Source organism: Sceloporus undulatus, chromosome 9 (assembly GCF_019175285.1).
Source record: "Sceloporus undulatus isolate JIND9_A2432 ecotype Alabama chromosome 9, SceUnd_v1.1, whole genome shotgun sequence".
NCBI lineage: Eukaryota > Metazoa > Chordata > Lepidosauria > Squamata > Phrynosomatidae > Sceloporus > Sceloporus undulatus.
This window is the reverse complement of record NC_056530.1, coordinates 2108430-2131468: the sequence shown is the minus strand read 5'-3', so window position 1 is coordinate 2131468 and position 23039 is coordinate 2108430. Positions and strand designations below refer to the sequence as shown.

At 43.4% G+C, this 23039-nt stretch overlaps 1 protein-coding gene across 1 annotated transcript in view; it reads left to right on the top strand.

Annotated features, from left to right (window-relative positions):
- The window catches only part of MAN1C1 (mannosidase alpha class 1C member 1), a 228624-nt gene that overhangs the window by 204008 nt on the left and 1577 nt on the right, over positions 1-23039 (top strand). The window contains exons 6-11 of the mRNA XM_042439253.1: positions 1176-1299; positions 6079-6172; positions 12873-12988; positions 15822-16041; positions 18631-18803; positions 20490-20605. Of these exons, the coding sequence (XP_042295187.1) occupies positions 1176-1299; positions 6079-6172; positions 12873-12988; positions 15822-16041; positions 18631-18803; positions 20490-20605 (843 nt within the window). The remainder of the gene's footprint in view (positions 1-1175; positions 1300-6078; positions 6173-12872; positions 12989-15821; positions 16042-18630; positions 18804-20489; positions 20606-23039) is intronic.

Genomic DNA, 23039 nt, shown 5'->3' with positions numbered 1-23039 from the left:
CATTTCAGGGATAAAGCTCCCTCAAAACAATTTTCATGATTGTAGCTCCAGCAGTGCAAAAGTCTTAACTTTGAAAACTGTGGCCACTGTGAAAATTGAGTGCTCTTTAAGGCATCCAATTTTCACAGTGCAAACTCACAAACTGTTTAAACTCTGATGGTACCTTTGGTTGAGCTCTTGCATGACAAGAGCAATGGCGAGTTCACTCAGCCCAGTACTGACCAAAAGTATCAGAAGCCTGGCTTATTGTGACATATGAACCTGGCCACTAATACTGTGCTCTGTTGCTTTTAGTTCACTGAAGCTCGCTGACCACATTTGGGAAATGCAAGCCTAACTCTGTAGTTTTCAGCTACCAGGAGTTCGTTCTTTCCATGTCAATTTCAAGGACGTAACACTTGGTGGGAAATATACTTTTTGAGCTACAGTTCCTAGAATCATCTGAGTAGCACAGTGAATGTTCATGCTGGCTGAAAGACTCTGCCAATTTTAGTTTTTAAAAAAAAAATAATCTCAAAAAATATTCCAGAAAAAAAGGGGGGACCCATACTTCTCCCTGTCCCTGCCAAGCTCTGTTATCAAAATTGTTTGGTCATTCCATGGATACCAGCATTGTTTACTCTGACTGGCAGCAACCTTCCAGTGGCAAGAGTGGCAGATCCTGCAGCTTTTCAGAAGTGGTTGGTCTGAAATTTCCAGCATTCTTCACCATTGGCTCTGCTGGCCTAGGGCTGATGGGAGCTGCACTTCAACAACATCTGTAGGGCAGCCTGATTCATACTTGGTCTTAAAGATAGAATCTTCTCATCACCTGGTACTTGAGATATTTTTAACAGAAGAGAGGCCTGGGGCCTTTTGCCTGAGTCTATGCCACTGAGCAGTGGTCCTTCTGATAATTTGTCTGTCAAGCAATGCCTGCAACGCTTGCCACAGAATCCCTAGCTCATTTGCAGGGCTCTGATTCATACTGATAGCTAAGTTGTATTTTGCGTATTAGTGATGTTCTCCTTGAGGGACCCCAGTGTTGCCTGGAACATTGTATTGTTTGAAAAACACCTACCTTCTTGATACGCCATGCAGCAAATTAGACAGTGCCCAGGACTAGGCAGAGGAGATCATTCTGAAATTCTGTTTTGTATGCTTAGCGCTAAATGTTTTGTTTTCTTATCTTTCAGTGGGATGAGCTGGAGCTGGGGATGGGCATCTGCAGGAAGCAGCATTTTAGCCGAATTTGGCAGCCTCCACTTAGAATTTCTGCACCTTTCAGCTCTGTCTGGAAATCCAGTCTATACTGAAAAGGCAAGTACTTCCCTGTTGCTTATATATTTGCTTACAACCACTTCCCGCTTTCTCCCTGGGACATAATTGAAGTTTGTTAGATTGTATTAGCCAGAACTGACAAGCAGGGGCCTCTTGCTTTCACACTAATCCACTCACAGCCTCTCTGACAATTCGGAGCTGTGGGTGCAAGTCACTTTGCTGTCTCTGCTCAAGGCTGCAACAGGGAGTCTGATGAATTGCTCTAGGGAGCACAGGAGCTGTTATTGTCAGCATTCTCCCTCCAACACTGGAGCTAACATCCAGGGACTCATCAGGGTTAAGCAACTTGGTTAATTGTACGGGGGCACCTTTTGACTGTCTTGTCAGCGAAATGAAGGCACTCCTATTTGCACCATCCTGTCAGACATAATGGGGACAGCACACATAATCTGCAAAGCCCTTGGAAAAGCTGGTTCTAAAAGACAGATTTTCCTTCCATCTTCATGGCGAGATTTTGGGGTTCCTTTAAGCACCTGTGTGGTAGTAGATCATCCCTACAGGGAATGGAGCCCCGTATCCTCACCTTCTCAAATGTTTCAAGCATGTAGAGAATTAATTAATTTAAAGTGATGCATTACTACTGAGAGACATTTATAGCCCTTGTTGGTGTTGTGTGCCTTCGTTTCTGATTTATGGCGACCCTATCATAGTGTTTTCTTGGCAAGATTTGTTCAGAGGAATTTTGCCATTGTCTTCCCCCGAGGCTGAGAGCATGTGACTTGCTCAAGGTCACCTGGTGGGTTTTATGACTGAGCTGGGAATCAAACCCTGGTCTCCAGAGTTTTAGTCCAGCATTCAAACCACTATACCATGCTGGCTTATAGCCCTAGTTGTCCTTTTTATTTTGTCATTTGGAAATCCCCTTCTTCAGAAGATTATTTTAATTCCTTAGGAGTCACCTGGAGCTGATCGCCTTATTACTGTGAGACTTTACCTTGATGTTTCAGTCTCTGCTTCTGTAATTACACAAATGAGGGACTAGATACGCTTGTGAAGAGCAGCTTTTCATTGGTTGTTCCCCAACCACCCAACATCTCAGAAATAGCCCACTTTGAAGGAGACAAATAGCTCCGCTTAGAATCAGAACCCCACCCTCAGGCCCAACAGAAATAGACCTGCTAAAAGCACCACATGTGACACAAAGTGCTCTGATAGTTCTCCCCAATATTTCAGTGAAATGTCCAGAACAGCCTGCATCCAGGATCTGTTGCTGGCAAGAAAGCCATCTGCCTGCTTGGTGTCCAGGGAATATGAAAAGAGGTTGGGGAGGGGTTCCCTGGAGGAGGAGATGCAAGAGGGTGGCAAGAGGAAAGGGGGCAGGAGACAAGCAAAAGGGAGACACAAAAGTAGCTGGAAAATGTGAAACCAAGGAAACAGAAGGGGGAAGATAAGGCATTCACACAGCAGAGTAGTTGAAGGAAGGCTACATAAGAATGATGAAGTGCGCTGGAGAACAGGGTGAATGGAAAAGAGTCGAGGCGGAAAAGCAGATATGAGACAGGAAACTGGGTGTTTTAGGGAAGACAAAAAGCAGAAATGCAGAACAGAGGTACTGGGATGGGGGAAGAAAAGCCATTATTAAATCCAGGATTAACCCAGTGTGTAGTTCAGAAAATACCACGTGGAATGGCGGAGAAAGCTCTGAGTTTTGTGGGGTGCCAGTTCTTAAGGCTTTTCCACAAGGCTAGTTACATCTCCATTCTGTTATTAATTCCAGCCAATCAATAAGTGTGAGAACTGCCTTGTTAATGGATTCAACCACCCAGAACACGCTGTAGATTAAAGCTAAAGCCGTGTGAGAAAACAAAGCACACAGGAGGAGCCAGTTGCAATGGCCATCCGGAGGAAAATGGACTTCCAAAAAGCAGATCAGCTCATTAGCTCGTAGCTAGAAACTTATAGGCCTTTTCAGTAGCACGCTGCCAATCTTCATGTGCGCTCAGACATGTCATTAATATGCCATGTTCTTTATTGGAGACAGTGCATCATGACTGCGTGGCTGGAACCAACTTTTTGATTGATTAAAGTCTGATGCAGTCACAGCATTTCATCCTGGTTTGCCCTAACTCATGTTTTTACTGTGGGTTTGGATTGTCAGAAGCTACTTGACCCATGATTTGATAAATATGGGTGTGTTGTTTAGGCATAGCGTATGGCAAAACCTGGTTCACTTCAAAGTGTAGTTCACATTCTCATCTGTAGTCAATCCGTAGTCACAGCAGGGATTAAGGTTTTACAAAGGTGCAGCAAAGGAAAACAAAGCATGGTTTAGCATCATGCCTATGTAGGGCTGGTTTAGTCTAAAATAATAGAATCTTAAAGCTGGAGGGGGCCACAAGGACCCTGTAGGAATACACAACTAAAGCACTCCTAAAAGATGTCTTTCCAACCTCTGTTTAAAGATCTCCAAAGATGGAGAATCCACCACTCTCTGAGGCAGCTCTTACAGCCAAGAGGTTCTTCCTGCTGTTTAGGTTTGATTTCTTTTCTTGTAATTTGAATGCATTGCTTCATATTCTGGTTTCTGGAAGAGGAGAAAACAAGCTCACTCCAAAGTGAAAACTGGAGGAAGTGTCTAGGTGATGGTTTGGCCACCAGCTCTAGTAGCATAGCAACAGAATAGGTTTTCCCTTTTTCTAGAGACAAGTAGAAAGGTCTTTGCTGTCTCTGGGGTCGTTCCCACTGGGAAAAGCCTTGAATCCTGATTCGATGTATGTGCCCCTAGTTCCCACTGGAAATTAATCCCAATCCTCATTGGATTGATTCCAGTGGAAAAAATGCGGGGCAAATGCCAAAAGCCCAGAGTATTTTGGTAGCCAGTTTTTGGTGGTTCTTTGGGCAAAAATCGATGATGATGTGATTCCTAACAGTGAGGACACCAGATCCAAATCGATTTTTTTAAAAGGAGAGGGACAAATAGCAGGAGAGTGTGTGTCATGCATCCCCAGAGATGTCACACACATACAAAAAAACTAAGTGCAAAAGCGATAGATTGACTAAGCAACTACTTGTAGAAACAAGTACAATGTGGCTGCGACATGTGCGGCCGCATTTTGTGTGGCTTCCAGCATATGCAGAAGCCGCTTGGGGGAGGGATACAATGGCGCGTGTACACCATTCCACCACATGCACACACCACATTATTTCCCATGGGGCTCGAGCATAGGCGGATTTTCCCTTACATGGGAGGATCCAGAAAGGCCTTGCCTCCATCCTCCTCCTCCTCCTCTCTGTTCGGTGGTGATTCAGGTGGGGGAGGGAGGGAGGGACCAGGGGAGCCAGTGGCAGGAGCCATCTCTGCCCTCCAGGGTGCTCCCTCCTCCTCTGAGCCACCCACCTCCCTTGGGCAAGTCACACTCTCTCAGCCTCAGAACCAACCAGATAAGGACCCAAGGCAAGCGTGGAGGGGACCATGGGTGGGTCGGGGGGAGGGAGTGCAGAGGCCAGGGGAGGGGCCAAGGCCAGGCCGGGGAGCAGGTGAGGACGAAGGTCCGTGCCAAAAAACAGCGATTCCAAAAGGTCCCTCGTCCACATATGAATGGGGGGGTTCAGGTCCCCATTCATATGTGGACGAGGGACCTTTTGGAATCAATTTGGCATAGCGGAGCAGAGCCATATCGAGATTCGGATCTTTCAGTAAGTGGGAATGAGGCCTCTGATTCTTCCCTCCCTCTTCCTTAGGATTGATCTTGAGTTCCCAGCTCTGGTAGCTTTGGCTCTTACTTTGGCTCAGGTATTAAGGCCTGGCTGAAATATGCCCCCATGGAGCTTGTGTTCCACAGCATTATTCCATGGAATGGCCTCCACTGGCAGCAAAGTATTGAGGAAGGATGGCCCTCCAGAATTTTCTAGATTGCAGCTCTAGTGGTCATTCCTCACCATTAGCAAGGCTGAAAGAGGCTCTTAGAGCCTTCTGTCAAATAGATCTGGACTGTAACTTTCCCCATCCCTAAAATAGAGACTGTCCATTGCCATTATTTCTCTACTCTTTTGGTCTTAAAGACAATCAGTTGGGCAATTTGCAACTTCCTCCAAATATTATATGTGATTATATATATATGGAAAATCATATTTCCAAAATCTTCCAAAGAGAGGCAGCAAAGTGTAGTGGTGTGAGCACTGGACTGTAGCCAAGGTCTGGATTCTACTCAGCCATGGAAACTCAGTGGGTGACACTGGGCAAGTTGCATATACTCACCTCAGAGGACTGCAAGGACAAACCTCCTCTTAACAAATCTTGCCAAGAAAACTCTATGATAGGGAGTTACTTTGTTGTCTTAAAGCTCTTGGAATGACCTAATTAGTGGTTGTAGACCAGAAAAAGACTTTTCCCAAGCCCTGGTAACCTCAGACAAATCCCAGGGTCTACATTGCCTTGAAAGGTGGTGGATTCTCAGAGGATAGTGGATTTCTCCAAATTGGAGGTTTTCAAACAGAGGCTGGATGGGCATCTCTCAGCAGTGCTTTAGTTGTGTATTCCTTCAGGGCAGTGGATTGGAGTAGACGGATCATGCCTTCCAACTATGATTCTGCAATTTTATGGTTTACATAGAAAAGGCTTACCTCAACAACCAATGATTTAGTAACCATGGATAGTGTTTTCCTTCCATATAGATTACTTTACAGCTAATGGAAATGAATTAACCATTGATAGTCTTAAAACTTTCTTGGGTGGGTTTTCAAAAATTGCTTCTGTGGATGGAAAAAAGAAATCACAGAAAGGAAAATATATCTAATTTACTCTTTCTCCCCCTATAGGTGATGAATATCCGGAAAGTCTTAAACAGAATTGAGAAACCACAGGGACTTTATCCAAATTTTCTCAGTCCAGTAACTGGAAACTGGGTTCAGCGTGAGTATTAAGAGTCTCTTAATGGAACTGAAGATACGTTTATTGATGTGTGTCTGACTTCCTAGCCTCTCATGGGCCTTCACGCCCTGAGCCAAGAAAACATTAGCTGCCAAATTAAAATCCTCACTGATGCTAATCAAGGAGTTTGTTACACAGGATGCTTCGAACTAATTCTACTGAACAGATGCAAAAGATTCATTTCTCACACCTAGAGCCCTCTGCCTGCCAAGTATTTTAACCTGGAGGTGCATCTAAGCTGATGATTGAGTGATCTCTCGCGTGTCCACACCACACCAACTGTATTCAGAAAAAATGTCCTTTCTGGACTTCCAAGTCTCACAATTTCCCAGCTATTTTGGCCACAAATCGCCAGGAACTATGGCCAGGATATCTTTGGTTTTTAAATATATATATTTTTCTAAGCTCTGATGATATTTACCTTCAGGAGGTTCTTTTTGCAGCAGTTTACTGGTTGGAAACATAGCTGGAGGCAGGAATGAAAAAGTCCTATAAAGAGAGCTAAGGAAGGAACTGGAGAAATCTACAATCCTAGGAGTCTAACCCCTCTAGTCCCCATGGCTGTCCATGGAGCAATAGAATTCGAGGAGCAAGAAAGAGGATGACCATAACAATGTGGGGACAGAGCATATCCCTACAAGTAAAACCTAAAACGGGTGGGATTAATTTGTGAAGGTAGGTGATAAATAAGCAGGGATTTAATGAAAGGACTATAAAATTATGCATGATGGGGAGAATATTTTTCAAATAAAATTCATGGACAGTGGAGTCAGGTCAGTTAACAAGAGTGAGAGCCCTACTGGATCAGACCAGAGCTTTGAAAAGTTACTTTGGACTATGTCTCCCAGAATCCACCATGGTCATTGACTTGGGAGTTGTAGTCCGCTTTCCCTAAAGAGACACAAAGTGTGTAAGCTTTCCTTCCCCCTAATGATTTTGGTTGTCCTCTTGTACACTTCCAGCTGTGCAAACTCTTTGAGGTGTGATGACCAGCATGTCACACAGTATTCCACAAGTGTTAGCACCATCAATTTAAATAAAGACATCATGATATGACGATTGCAATTTCAGTCCCTTTCCAGATAACCTTAGATTGGGATGTGTCCTTTTCACAGCTCACACACACTGAATTTTCATTTTCTTTGGGCTATCTTCCACAATCCTGTCCCTGATCAGTCACTGCCAGTTCAGATCCCATCAATGAGCATGCAGAGTTAGGGCTTTCCCCTGCAGTGGGCATCATTTCACACTTAACACTGAATTATGTTTGCCATTTTATTGCCCATCCACCCAACTGGGAGAGATCCTCATAGAGTTCTTTGCAATCCCTTTTCTTTTATATACCCTGGGTGTTGTCAGGAAATTGTCCTCATTGCCCCTATCCCTTGCTTCAGATAATTTGTTAACAAGTTTACAAGCCCTGATCCTAAAACATTGATTTTGGAGGGACCTCCTCCCCCCCTTGTGTGAACTGATTCTTTAATCAGTCTCTAATCAGCAGTTTCACATTTAAGAACTCTTAGGTAGCTACCATCTGGACTCCTATTGAGAACTCATCAGTAAAATAAAAAAGTATAAGAAACTTTCAGGTCATTCGGAGAAAGGTAGAGTCACAAGCTCAGCTTAGTTTATTTCTGAACACAGAGGAGAAAGAGAAGCAAACCCTTGAGAGTCTGAGAGTTCTCTTGTGCCTCATCAAACTACAAATCCCAGGATTCCATAGACAGCCTTGGCAATTTAAGTCATGTCATTACACTTTAATCTGATAGCATGAAACAGCCCAAAGTGGTTTGTTCAATTCTGGTTGGTTTAGTCGTCACACTGTGGAGATGAGCCAAGTGGGCTACATGCCATACCACTCAATTCATTTGTTATTGTTGTTGTGTGCCTTCGTGTTGTTTCTGACTTTGGCAACTCTAAGGCAAGCCCATCATGGTGTTTTCTAGGCAAGATTTGTTCAGAGGGGATTGTCCTGGCTTTCCTCTGAGGCTGAGAGAATATGACTTGCTCAAGGTCTCCCAGTGGCTGAGTTGGGATTTGAACCTTGGTTTTCCCAAGTCTTGCTTCAGTCACCAAACCACTCCATCACATTGAATCTCCATCCAGCTCATTACCATAGGCCAAAAGTTGCCAGAATCCTGATGTATTAGGTGGTGCAGCTGTGTCTATGTCTTCAGGGGCTGAGCATGAGAGTAGAGAAAACCTGGGAAAAGAAAGTATGACAAAAAAGGGGGGGGGGGACACAGAAGGAATGGTCTCTAGCTCATGCAGTTCACACAGGTGCCCCAGTGAGATCACGTTTCTACCTTTTGAAACCCAAGGGGTGATCTCCAAAAGTAAGGTGCTGCTTTCTCCTCCCATTGCATCCATTGTCCCTGGTCTCTTAATTTTGCTCAGGCGATGTCTACTTGTCAGCTTGACTTGGAGCCACAGACAAACAGGAGGGACTGGTCAGTCTTCTGAATAAGATTTCAGGATTCTGACAAACCTCAGAATGTGAAAGAGATAAGCAAGCTACAGCCTCCACAAGAAAATAAACCCTACTAGTGCATATTAATCTGCATTCTAGCTGGATGGCTCCAGAATAACTGCATGTGCATCCCAACTACAAATGTGATAAATTATTTTATATTTTTAAGGTGATTTGCACATTCTTGGTTGCCCTCAAGAATCTGTGCTGAGATATAAAAATAAAATTCCCTCTCGTGTGCTTTAAAGTTATAAATCTGTCCAACAGTTTCTCAGGCAGATTTTCCCCAGGCTAGCAGGTTGCAGAGCAGAGCAGTTTGAAAAAGTAGCCTTGGAAAAGCATGATATAATTCAGCATTCTGGGCACATTGCCGCACCTGGCATTCTGGTTCTCTGCTCAGCCCACCTCCCCGGCGTCAATCTGCTAAGGCTATAGAAGCCTCCACAGGACTCTAATATGTCACTCCAGGCAGAGAATCACAATTACAAAATCTAGACGGCCTTACCAGCTGCTCAGAGGTTCTGAACTCGCAATGCAGTCAAATCCCATGGTTTTTTTTTCTTCTGCTGCTACACTGGCATCAGATCCTCCCTCCCTATTCCCCTGCAGTTCATTTCTCCTTCTGTGAAGAGAAAATAATGGCTGATGGAGGTAGATAGCAAAAGTCAGGGTGTTTAGTATGCTGCCATTCTGAAGGGAGTGCTAGAGGCTGCAACTATCAGCTTCTCTGAGAATTTTACTGAAATGTACACACATGAAAGAAATATTCTCACCCTTCAGATTGTAGAGATAGGCCTGAAAGTACTAAGGGAATAACTGCTGGATTTTCTGGAGCCAGAGAAACTGCAGAATTTTTCAGTGATCACAAGAGATGGTCAGTGCTGTGTGTAGCACTCCTGCCATTAGACGGCTAGCCTGGTAGTCATTTTAAGAGTAGAATCATAGAGTTGCAAGAGACCCCCAAGGGCCATCCAGACTAATCCCATGCCATGCAGGAACTCACAATCAAAGCACCCCAAACAGCCTCTGTTTAAAAACCTCTGAAGAAGGAGACTCCATCAAGTCTGGGGCAGTGTATTCCACTGTCAAACATATCCTACTGTCAGGAAGTTCTTCCTAATGTTGAAGTAGAATCTCTTTTAGGAATAGGAGCTAGGATATCCAGTTTCAGACCTCCACTCCACCATGAAGCTTGCTGGGTAACCTTGGGTCCACTATGTGCTCATAACTCACATTTCATGCTGGATTATACATTATCTAGCCCCCAAACCCAGTTAGGAGGTACTCGAGGATGAAGACTTTATGGTCCCACAGTGTGAAAGGGAAGACCATAGCAGAGTACAAAGCCTTGTATTGTATACTAAACACTCTGGGTGCAATCTCCAGGTAGGACTGAGAAAGACCCTGTCTGAAATCTTTGTACAGCTGCCCCCAGTAATACAGGGAACTGACAAAAGGTCTGAGCTAGATTGTCTAAATGGCCTGACATCATTGTAAAGCAGCTTCCTATTCTCTCCCCCTTCCTGTTAAAATTTGGTTTCCTTTGATGCATCATTTTGTTTTATTTTTGTCAAGTATACGAGTAGCATACACACAGATCCAGTCTTATTTGGTTACTTCCTTTTCTGGAGTATGTCCTGGTCTTTGATCCAGAATGTTTACTTTTATTCTTTTGAATTTTTTAAAATTGGTTTGATGTCATAACATCACCCTTGCCCCCCCCCCCCCCCCCCCCCCCCCCAGCAGTACACAAAATTATTTTTCAATCCGGCGACACAGACATAATACCAAAATTGATGATGTCAGAATTATGTCCTTACACAATTAGCCCAAAGACTTAAATGTCTTTGAAGGCCAGCATTCTCTCTCTCTCTCTCTCTCTCTCTTGCTTTATGTTGAACACAGCAATTCCAAACCACAGTAAAATTGTATATTTCTTTCCTTTAGCTATTTTGAGTTTGTTGGTTAATTTTTCTATCAAAGCTAGATGCCATATATTATTATACCTGATTGTCACAGATATCTCCTTTAAATCTTTTGAAAACCAAGTGATGACAGTTACTAATGGCAGCTACTATCTGACAGGTACCAATAAATAACCATTAAGAAGCCTTTGCATTGTCCCCTTGAAAAAAGCCCATGAGGACCGGCTCTGGGGTTTTTGTAAAATGGTGGTTAATGATATTATCTATTTTAAAAAAAGATTGCATCCCAGACTTTAGATACTGTATTACAGAACCACTATAAGTGCTGATAGGAACCTTAATTTTTCATCCTCTCCAGCAAAGAAGGGGGAAAGTGAGAGTCCATGCATGACAGTTGCACAGGGGTCAAAGGCCATTTATGTAATAAAAGTTAATGCATTCTCACTTATTTAAGCAGAGTCAGTTTTGAAAGGGAATTTTCCCAGTATACTAGTCCACTTTTCTTTATCTAGGCACACTGGAAGATAGAAACAGAATTCAAAAGACCTAGATATACTAGAAGATTCAAGAGAAATTAATAAAATGAAATTCATTACAGACAAATTCCACACTTAGGCCACACACACAAAAAATGCACAAAAAGAAGCTGAACAGTGACCTTCTGAGGGTGCTTTAGCTAGAGATCCTGCATTGAGCAGGGATCTGGACTCAATAGCCATCACAATAGCCTTGAAGCCTCTTCTAGCTCTTATGATCCTGTGACTCTAAGTAACCCAATTTGTTTCCCATGCTTTTTTCTAAGACCATCTGAGTGGCAGCTACACTTTATTTATTTATTTATTTATTTAGCGCTGTAGATTTGCACATCAATCTCTCTCTCTCTCTCTCTCTCTCTGTGTGTGTGTGTGTGTAAAAATTAAAATACATTAAGTTCTTGCAAAGCTTGAGTTACACTATTATGTGAAGCCTGATAATCCAGGTTTTCTAAAAGCAATATATATTTGAATACTTAAAACTATTCTAGACATTACATTTACGCAGTGTAAAGATGCTTGAAATTGCCCAGCCTACCTCTCAATCACAAAAGTGGCCAAAGAGTGCCCTTTGAGCTATTCAGCATTAGGCTGGTCAGTACCCTCTGAAGCTTCTGAGATGGAAATAGTTTCCTTGGCTTGCTTAAGAGGAAATCCAACAGGTGTTGCTGATCAAGATACTCTGCAGCAACAATTTTAGTCCTAGCCAGTCCAGGACCTGAGTAGGAAAAAAAAATCTCTGCGTGATTCCTCTCCTGTTATATTGAAAATGGTGTTTAAGTGCATTTTTTCCTATACAGAGGATCCATAGCTTTCACCGGGTTCTCAAAGGGGGCTGTGACCCCCCCCAAAAAATTTTTAAGAGCCACTTCTCTACAGAAAATGGGTGGTCACCGTGAAAAACCTGCTTGCACTCAAAACCTTGCAAGTCTCTGTTACCTTGGGGCAACTAAAAATATTCTCATTTTAACACTCTCACAAGCCATCAGCCCAAAAATATTACAGATAGAGACTGCAGTGTTTAGTCAATTGAATGGTTACATTAACAGTATGAAACCCTTTTATATTAAATAAAATAATTAGATTAGATTTTGGCCTGTTACAGACTGCCATAATAAAGCTGCTTTGGGTCTCTTTGGAGGTATGCTATTTAAATGATGCATGGGTTCTAAGAGTCCGGAGGTCGCACCAAAGCCACACTCAGTTCCTAAGCACTGGAGGGCAGCTTTGGTGCAGCTTCCGGATTCTTAGGGTGCATGCATCATTTAAATAGCATGCCTCCAAAGAGACCCGAAGCAGCTTTATTTTGGCAGTCTGTAACAGGCCTAAGTTAGATTAAATTTAAAAGCTGCTCTCAGAATTCAGGCTGTGTGTGTTTGTATCCCCTAGTTTCCTTCCACCAGAGAATTCAACCAAGTGGCCAAATGGTCCCCTTCCATTGACTACTTCTGCCTTCCTTAGTTAAAGGAAGATGGTTGCATTGTGTGCCTTGAAGCCATGTCCCAGGACTAGCAGAAATAAGCACTGACTTCTTAGAAAATACATTTTCTCACAAAGAGGAATGGCTCTTCCAGGATGACAACTGCAGAAACATTTACTTGTATTGCTTCAACACAAAGGAAATCTGTCTTCAAAATGATTGTTTTGCGGATTTAAACAAATTTTAATCTGTTGATTAATTGACTAGAATTTGTGTGACTTGTGTTTTTTAAATATGTGTTGTTTTTATTGTTTTATTTTTCTCGTTGCAACAGATCATGTTTCCATTGGTGGCCTTGGAGACAGTTTTTATGAATACCTGATCAAATCTTGGCTTATGTCAGACAAGAGAGATGTAGAAGCCAAGACCATGTATGACAATGCATTGGAGGTAAAAAGAAGGATGGAGTTTGTTTCCTTTTGCAGCCATGTTTCTGGAAGATAACGATGTAGAAAACCCAAATAGTAGTATGTTGTTTACAAGCTGCCATGCATGAATTTAAACGTTGTAAGGCTTGTATTCAAATCTCACCTCAGCCATGAGGTCAGTGGGCAAATTTAGGCCCATTACTTGTCTTCCTGATGAAGGAGTTTGAACATCACAAGAGACAGTGATATGAAGAGAGCATGTCTCAGTGCGGTTTAGGCTTTCATATTCCCCACATACAGTACTAACTAAAAGACTATGGGAGTTGCAATCCAATAGTGTAACTTTTTCCAAACACTGATCTTTCTCCTGCCCTCTACTTTGAAGCCACAGGAAGGATGGTTGAGAGCCTTCATTTCCATTTTTATTAACCACAGTTCAGCACTGCATCTAAATTCTAAACTGTAGTTAGTGTTAATGTGATTTGTCACCGATTCACTCTTAAATATGAATATTCTTACAAGTGCAATGTTAGAAGGGCCCTCCAAGCATACAGTTTAGCTTCCTCTGGGACCAGTACCGGATCATAATGGAAGGCCCTTCTCTCAATCCCACCACCATCACAGGCACGGTTGAGGGGGATGTGAGAGAGGACCTTCTCGGTTACTGCTCCTTAGACTCTGGGGCTCCTTCCAAGGAAGGCCAGAATGGCCCCCTTATTATTGTCCTTTTGTTGGCAGGCTAAGACATTTTTATTCGGACATGTTTTTAAAACAGAAAGTCTTTAAAGAATGGGCAGAATGGGCTGGGAGTGTTTTAATTGTGCTGTTTTAAAGTGCTTTAATATTTTTTTAAACTGCATTTTATTCTTTCAATGAGCAATGTGTTTTATACTATAATACGTTAATTCTAGTTTTAAAGCTCACTTTTATATGTTATCAACTGTATTGTTCTTTTAGATTGTAAGCTACTCTGAGTTCCAATTTTGGGGGGAAAGCATTATTATTATTATTATTATTATTTCAAGAAAGTGCATATCGGTGGACTGCAGGTAGCCATTATTTCTTGGAGGGCTCAGTGTAAAATGCTATGTTGATTTTTCTTAGTGTTTGGTCATTCAGTACATTTATTATTATTGTGGGGGCTTAGCTACATACAGCTTTGGCGGTCCAATTTTGCCAGACCATTTCAGGGAGGGGTTCAGCCCTCCTTGCATGGTCTGGGGGGAAGGTTCAAACCCCCCTGCCCCCCTGTATTCCAGAGCCCATGAAGAGGGGCCTCTCACACATTTTGCAAAGCGCAGGCAAGCTATTTTTTGGGGGAGTAGGAGAATACAGATAGCTTCGCTAGGTGTTCATCTAGTCTCTGCTTAAAAATCTCTAATGAAGGACACTACCACATCATGAGGCAAACATCAAAAGCTTCCATGGCTATTATTTTAAAAAATCAAAGGAGAAAATATTTTATTTACAGTGCTTCTTCTCTGAAACCATTTCACTCCATATATTCCCCCATTATCATTAACTGCCTTGGTGGGGCAGACTATTATAATTTCATTTTATAATGAGGATGGAAGCTACGAGTGCAAACAGATGTAAGAATTTAAGAATGGACACAGCAGGTTCTTCAGCCCCAGCGTGAGTCCAGCTCTGCAACTCGCATTACAGCTGTTCTGTTCAACAGACCAAATACTGTCAGTTTTCCTCCTTCTCTCCTCACACATCAGGCAGGCTGCTGTTCCTTTTGAAGCATGCGTGTGTATTTGTTTATCCAGCCATCCCTCACACAATGAAAAAAAAAACCTTGCACCCAGAACACCAAACTAAAAACAGGAGTTAAAAAAGCATTTTAAAAACATCCGTAAAGTTGCTTCAAGAAACTGTAGGGGAGGGGTGTCTGTGAAAGCAAAAAGGATCCTCCATAGAGAACTTCCCCCCCGCCCAGTTCAAATTTGAATAATACTCAGAACATGCAAACTGAATGGAAAGCTCATTTACCAACCTGAAGTTCTAAAAACAATGGCTAAATGTAGTCACCTTTCATCGTCGTGGAAGACCTTGGACCTGTGTGCTCCTACCTTTGTCATGGCTGTGAGAAGGAATTTGGAAGATTTTGCTTTCCTTTTTGATAAATTGCAGCTTGTCAAGGTATCCATATCTGACCAAATGAGTTAATCTCAACAATAGTTTGTTTGAAACAAGCCAACTTCAGAACTTCAGTCCACCTGTTACGAAGCTAGCTTGTTTCGACAATAGATGGGGAAAGTAATTTGCCCTCCCCCTGCAAGTACCTGCAGGGATGTAGAAATGCATAATCCCCTCCACCTTTAAAACAGTTCTGGGAGGCTTACTCCCTTGGTCCCACCACTATGACACAGGTTTGGTAAGAACATAAAAGAGGACCTTTTTGGTGGCTGCTTCCAAAGTGTTGAACCACCCCTTGCCCTTTCACCAGCAGGGAAGCACCTATGTATTCATGGAGGCGTTTGGCAATAGACTGCCTGATACAGACCAGGGTTTAAATAATGGTGCCAGGAGGCATTTTGCATTTATTGGAGTGTTTTTAAATTGTTTTAATTAGTATTTTAATATTTATAATGGTGTGCTTTTTGTGGTTGTTTATATTGGAGTCCTGGGAGATAGTTGGCATATAGAAAAATGAACAAATAAAATAAATTGGGGATGCCTTAGTAGCATATTTCCTCCGTTGGCACAGGTGAACTAGATGCTCTTTCTTCCCAACTCAACGATTTTTCTGTCTGTAAAATAGTATTGCTCAGGCATATTTTGCTATGTTTTGTTTCCTCGCAAATAACATGTGTTGTTGGTTTTTTTTTTCCAAATGGTATTAAATTTAGGCCATAGAAAAACACCTGGTAAAAAAATCGAGCGGTGGACTGACTTACATTGCAGAGTGGCGAGGCGGTATCTTGGACCACAAAATGGGCCATTTGGCTTGTTTCTCTGGCGGCATGATAGCACTTGGGGCACAGCATGCAGCGGAAGAGCAAAAGCAGCGTCACATGGAGCTAGCTGCCGAAATAACAAACACCTGTCATGAATCCTATGCCCGCTCAGGTAAAAGTCCAGACCTATTCTAAAAAGGGATTAGTACAAAGGCTGTTCACCCATTAGTACAGTTTAAGCAACTTTCTACATTGATCATTTTGACAAAGCGATTCCAAAGCTACTTTTTGAACCGCAGTGCCTAAATCCCTAAACCAGCATGGCCACAGTTACCAGAAGGGTAACTTTTTCAAGGTTTGTTCCATCTCACCCCCAGCAACAGCTATTAACAGATTGTCTTTTACCCCTTTCATGGCTGTTCTCAGCTGGCATGGTGGTCAGTGTAATCTATTTATATGTGAGCAAAAAAGACAGACCCTTCTTGTCCCAAGGAGCATCCATGCAGCATTTTAGTGGCAGGAAGGATGGGGGCATAATCACATAATTAAACTGTGGAACTCATTGCCACAAGATGTAGTGATAGCTGCTGGCTTTAGAAGGAGATTGAATAAATTCATGGAGGATGGGCCATTGGTGGCTACTGCTTAAGATGACTACTGTTCAAGAACTGATGCACAGAGGCAGTTCCTCCCCTGTGTATCCATTACTGGGAAACACAAGATGGCGGGTATAGGTGCCCTCATGTCTTGCTGGTGGGTCTCTCACAGGCAAGACTGGCCACTGGCAACAGTTAAGAGAATGTTGGATTGGATAGGCCTATGATCTGATCCACTATGGCTCTGCTTCTGTTCTTATGACAGCAAAGGATGGCAGGTAGGAAAGAAAGGTTTGCCAGTGAGGGATTAGTGTGTAGGCCCAAGCAGCAACATTTGGAGATGGAGACTGGGTGTAGGAATGAGCCAGCGACTTCAGAACAAGCGCTTTTAGCGGAGGGCTATGAAGGAAATCAGATAGGATGAGAGAGCATTTTGCAGGTGTCATGGAAAGGAGTTCAGGTTACAAGGGAGAAAGACAACCATCAGCAGAATAACATTTAAGAATGCAGGAGATTGCTGGGCAACTGAAAGTGTCAGCTGTCTGACATTTACATGATTTGTGCTTGCAGCTGACAAAAATGCCAGAATAACACTAAGGGACAGAGTCGTCCATGTAACGTTCCTTTCATATACAGTACTGTCGACTGTAGTGTCTGACTCCATGCTGTCAGGTGAAGAGAGCAATCCACCGGCTGCATTGATTGGTCCCCCGTGTGACAGGCCAGCAAGGCACTGCTATCACAAGTAAATCACTTCAGAGATAATGGAATATTCAGCTATGCCCAGAGCACTCAATGCTTTGCATCCATCGGTGCCCCCCCAGGCCTTTCCCCCTGAAATGAGAGACTTCAGCTGAACATTAGCCTAGAATGCAAGCATGCAAAACAAATTGGCAGGCTCCACTAGGGTTGCCCTAAAGGTAGAAAGTGGCTCCCAGTAGCTGTTACTAAAGAAGCCATTCTGTCAAGGCAGCTTGTCTTGTTTGTTTGTTTGTTTGTTTGTTTTTGGCATGCTAATATAAAAAGTCAACTTGATCCAGAGCAAAGACCTGTCTAGTGTAGCATTCTGTGAAGTGTAAGAGCACTCTGGCCAACACATTTCACTTCAGTGACCATGTTCCCATAAGTTCTGGGCAATTCCAAACAGTGCAACCCTCAAAGGTGAATATGAGAACCTGTCAGAGAAGCTTCAAGGAAAGCAGCAGAGCAATGGCGGAAGCATGGTTGCTTGGTAGAGAGAGTGTCTGGATTAAGGTGCTGGGGGCCTGGAGCCAGTTCATGCAAGTTTTTCTACAAGTGGTGGCATACCAATTCAATCAATTCATAGTGCAATAGACAGCACAAAAATCTTCATGTATGAAACCATTCTCAGCTCTTCAGTTGCTGATGCCACACATTTTTGCTTGTAACACACACACAGTGTTGAGGATAACATTAATGTCAGGAAACGGAAGAACTGACTTGGGGAAATATTAATGCAAGCTACACCTTTTCCCTTTGGCACTGGGCCTGCGGTGAGGGGCTTAGAACAGTCACACCCATTGAATTACTGATAATGTGCCCCTGCTTGAAAGAACATCTTCCTCTGTCAATCCAACTGAGCACTGAAGTCTGCTAGAGAGGCTCTCCTTTATTATCTGAGAGAGCAATACAGTCTGGAGATATGGAAAATGATTCTCTTTTCCCTGTCCCCACAGTGCAGGAATGGCTCATCCAAGCCCCTAATGGTGCTCTTGTATGTTAATGTTAAAACTAGCGCTACACCCTTGTCTTTGGGTTCTGATGACCATGGGTTGACTCTGACCTGCTGAGTAATTGGTTTTTGTACATTGTTTTATCCTACTTGTTTAATTTTGTTTTATTGTCTCTACCCCACCCTGAAATATCCAGGATGGTACATAGATATCTTTAATAGATAAATAGCTAGATCCCATCACATGTGTGGATTCATTGGGGTTAACTGGGGCAAATTCCATCTCCCCTCAGGGCTGAGAGCACTCCCACCATGTTCAGTCTTAAACTATTAGGATGTCACACAGGTCTGTTTCCACTTCATAGTTGTCAGAATGTATGTATTTTAGGAGGGCTTTCCAACCCTTGCATAATAAATCAGCCGCCTCGATGTGACAAGCATCCTCTGACTGTTTAATGTATTCCTTTGTTAGAGACCAAGCTGGGCCCTGAAGCTTTTCGCTTTGATTCTGGCGCCGAAGCAATGGCCACCCGACTCAGCGATCGTTATTACATTCTGCGTCCTGAAGTGGTTGAAAGTTATCTGTACCTTTGGAGGTTGACGCACGATCCCAAATACAGACAATGGGGTTGGGAAGCTGTACAGGTACCATCAAAGAATATATCACAAGCAAAGTCCCCTTCCCTGACTACACAGGTGGGGAAACTTTGGCCCTCCAGATGCTTTGGACTTCAACTCACAGAAGCTCCAGCTAGCATGGAGGCAGGGACTATGGAAGTTGTAGTCAGAACTCTGACCTCAAAGGAAATCTGAAAAGGCAATGAACCTCCACTCTCCAGTTTGCTTTTCTTTGTGGAATGCTGCCTTCTGTGATGACTGTTAACAGTAATAGCCATTATGAAATAAATGTGTTTGACTCGGGCCTGCTCACTCACACAGAGAGGTATTTCTCAGTTTGCTTACAGCTATGGTATGAAGTGCAAGCATAGCCCTAATAATAAAACTAAAACAACGTCTGAGGTTGTGAACATGGGATTTGTCAATCTTGCCTGTAAAATGCAGGATTAATTATATTAACAGATAATTACATTTCTTCCAGCCTATTCAGAACACTGAAATTTGGCACAGAGCACAGTTCCAAGACACTGTAAATGGTCCAAAATTCTGAAATGGAAACTTGTACTCTGTGCATTCTTTTGTCCCTCGAAATAGTTACAACACAGTCCCCATCCCTAATAGCATTCCTCAGAGATGGCTGAATTCAAATGTAGAAGAACCATGGCAATATGTTGGGTCAGAAAGCAGAGACCTTGGGTTGAGAAGAGTTCTGGCATTCTGGGTTAGGGACATTGGGCAGGTGTCAGAATCCCAAACTCCAGACTTGGAGCCAAATGTGAAGTAAAACAGATACACATCATGTGATTAGAGTCCATATTTCGGTTAGAATTCAGAGGCATAGCTATGGTGGTCTGGAATATCGGCATGCAAAGGGATCTTGCAGCCCCTTTGAGACTAACTCTGCAAAAAAAGTTGTAGCATTAGCTTTTGGAGGCCAGTTCTACAAAAGCTAATGCTGCAACTTCTTTTGCAAAGTTAGTCTCAAAAGTGCTACAAGATCCCCTTGCATATTCATAATTGTTATGTAGTTTGCTTTTATTCCTTTAGATGAAAAATAGAATTAGACATCATCATCATCATTCTGAATTTGATTTGGCAGTTAGGCTTAGTGATTTATATGGGCTAGGATTCCTGCATGTCTCCTGTTTGTTTCAGTGGTGGGAGCATCAAAATCCTCTTGTAACTTAAGCCCCTGAGCCCAGAAAGTTCTGTTTCCCACCATACTGTCCTTTATAGCATTACCCAGAGTTTGCCACCTGTGACAATTGCTTCATCTTCCCTCCTCAGAGGGCCACCTCATTGAACAGAAGGGCCATGTTGAGTCAGACCAAAACCTTAACTAGGCCCGCATCCTGTTTCGCAGATGTCCACTTGGACATCATATTTATCAGGCAACTGCAGAATATTTCAAGATGAGTCTTCACCAGTGGTTTGTTGTTTTAGAGCTTTTACAGACGACTGGGTGTAACAAAAAAGGGCCAACCATCAGAGGGTTCCTGTGTCCTATTATAGTACTTAAGGGTGGGTATGTTCTTGGACCCTGGGGGAATCATCAGAAATTTTTCCATGGAAATGTAACCTCTCAAAAAGCTGGATTCTGCTTGTAAAAGTGCACAGGAGAAATCCAGCCTGTTGGGATTAACGGGCAATTTGTTTGCTGATCTGCTTTTCCTGGAAGAGATTTGACTTTCTTTCTCTGATCCCACGAACCAGGCACTCGAGAAAAACTGCCGAGTAGAAGCGGGGTTCTCTGGGATCCGTGATGTTTATGCCACTACCCCTAGTCATGACAACATGCAGCAGAGCTTTTTCCTAGCAGAGACGCTAAAGTAAGTTTTAACATCTTAAAGATGTGGTTGGATTTCCTCCAGCCATTGCAGAGTCTTGGGATGTACTTTGGAATTAATTCCCAGTTACAAAAGCTCTTTGTCAAATTGATTTGTTGGATGGAACTGGTGGGGTAGTGGGTGGTATTGGTAGTTGCATCCATGCCATGCATATCTTTTGAGATTGTAGAGTCAGTTTATTTTTCATAGTCATCACTTGAAAGCAGGGGTCAGCAAACTATGGTCCATGGGCCGAATCTGGCCCACCGAGGCCTTGGGACCGGCCTTAGCCCGGTCCTGCTGCCAATTGCCGCCCCCGCCTCAGCTTCCGCGCCGCTCCAGGTGCCCGCGGGGCCGCGCTGCCCTCCTCCACCGCACATGGCCACATGGAGGAGGCGGCGGAAGAGGAGAGCAGTGAGGCCTGGAACGGAGGAGGGGAAGGTGGAGGCGGCGCCTCCTTCCCGCTTTCCTGTGGCCTCCTCCCTCCTTCTCAGCCTCTGTGGAGGCCGGGAAGGAGCATGCGGGGCCACCGGCAATTGCCGGCAGCCTCCTCCATCCTTCTTGGCCTCTGTGGAGGTCGAAGCCTCTGCAGAGGCCGAGAAGGAGTGCGCAGGGCCGCCAGCAATCGCCGTGATCGCTGGCAGCCTCCTCCCTCCTTCTCGGCCTCTGTGGAGGTCGAAGCCTCCGCAGAAGCTGAGAAGGAATGCGTGGGGCCGCCGGCAATTGCCGGCGGCCTCCTCCCTCCTTATTTAATTATTTATTTTTTGGCTTCAGCCCACCAGTTGTCTGAGGGACAGCAACCTGGCCCCCAGCTCAAAAAGGTTGCCTACCCCTGCTTGAAAGGATGTACAAAATTTAAACAGAAGGCCCAGAAAGAGGGCTGTGACCCTCTTTTTGATATGTATGCTGGTGTCATGTAACACAAACTGGTGCTGATAGGTGCTGTTCCTTGGTGGGTTGCTCCATTGTTGCTCTTTCACCTTTTGGGAGAGAAAGTGCCCTGTGGCTGAGTTGCTTGTTCTAAGCTGCAGAAGAAAACAGGTGCTAAATACTATTAAAAATTATCTACCTTGGAAAAGAGGCTCGCAACACTGTGATCATGCTTGGTGCATTCTCTTGTTTTGTCTACCCGGCCATAATTTCTCAGTGCTTGCTGACATACATCTGAGGCCAGCCTTACATAGAAAGACAATGAAGTGACAGAAAAGTCAATTTCAGCAGAAAATCGTCAAATAGCAATAGCAAGTACATTTCTATACTGCTTATCAGTGCACTTAAGCACTCCCTAAGCAGTTTACAAAGTGTAAGCTAATTGCTCCCAACAGTATGGGTACTCAATTTAGCAACCCCGGAAGGATGCAAGCCTGACTCGAGCTTGAGCCCTTTCGCTGGTATTGAACTTGCAACCTTATGGTTTGTGAGTGAGTGGCTGCTGTATAGGCATTTAACCACTGTGCCACCAACAAGGCATCTGAAATTACCCATAGACAAGGCTGGAGAACCTTTTGCCTTCCAGATGTTTTGTACTTCAACTCGCTTAATTTCTTAACGCGGTTGGCTAAGATTTCTGGGTATTGAAGTCCAGAACATCTGGAGGGGCAAAGGTTTACCTTCCTCAATCCTATTCAGTACAACAAGATGATCTCCAAAGAGGTGCAACCAATTACAGCACCCCACCTATCCTTTCCCTTCTGTTCATTTGCTGGAGATTGGAAAGCTCACCCTTAAGGTTTGTATAACCTAGAACACAGCTTCCATCTGGGTCACATGGGGTACAAAGGAATGATGCTGTGCAGAATTACAGCTTACACATTCTTTGCTATTAGGAAGGTAACGTACTTCTTTTTGCAGTCTTATCCTGTTGTTAATCACCCATTGTCTTTGAAACAAATGTTTCTTCCAATTTGAATTGAAAATGTAACTCTTAGCAAGGAATAGGTCTCTGTACGCAACCATGCGCTGAATGCAAACGGAAAGCCAATACAATAGCCAGAGAGTGTGGTGTAATGAGAGCCACACAAGATTAAAGAGTACTTGAGTAACTAAGACTTTTAATTCACTCTGAAGAGCTTAAACACCCTAATGAAATCATGACTGAGTGATTTAAATGAGGAAGTGGACAGAGGGCCTTTGCAAAAATCAGTCTTAAGGGTAAAAAGGATGCTTTCCATTCCTTTTCCAATATCTCCTTGAAGAAGCCCCCTTAATGATCCTAATTATCCAGAGGCTCTTTCCCTCACTTTTCACTTTCTTCTTACACCATGCCTACACAATTCATGACCCATCAAGCCAACCATGAGTGTGTTGAGACTTGTCAGAAAACTGATAAGCTAGCTTGGCCTCTCAAGTTCCTTCTGTCCCCAGGGAACAAAAGGAGGAGGCTGATGAGGCCACCATATAATGCTAGTAGACTGTGAAAGCCTTTCTTAAAGCAAGC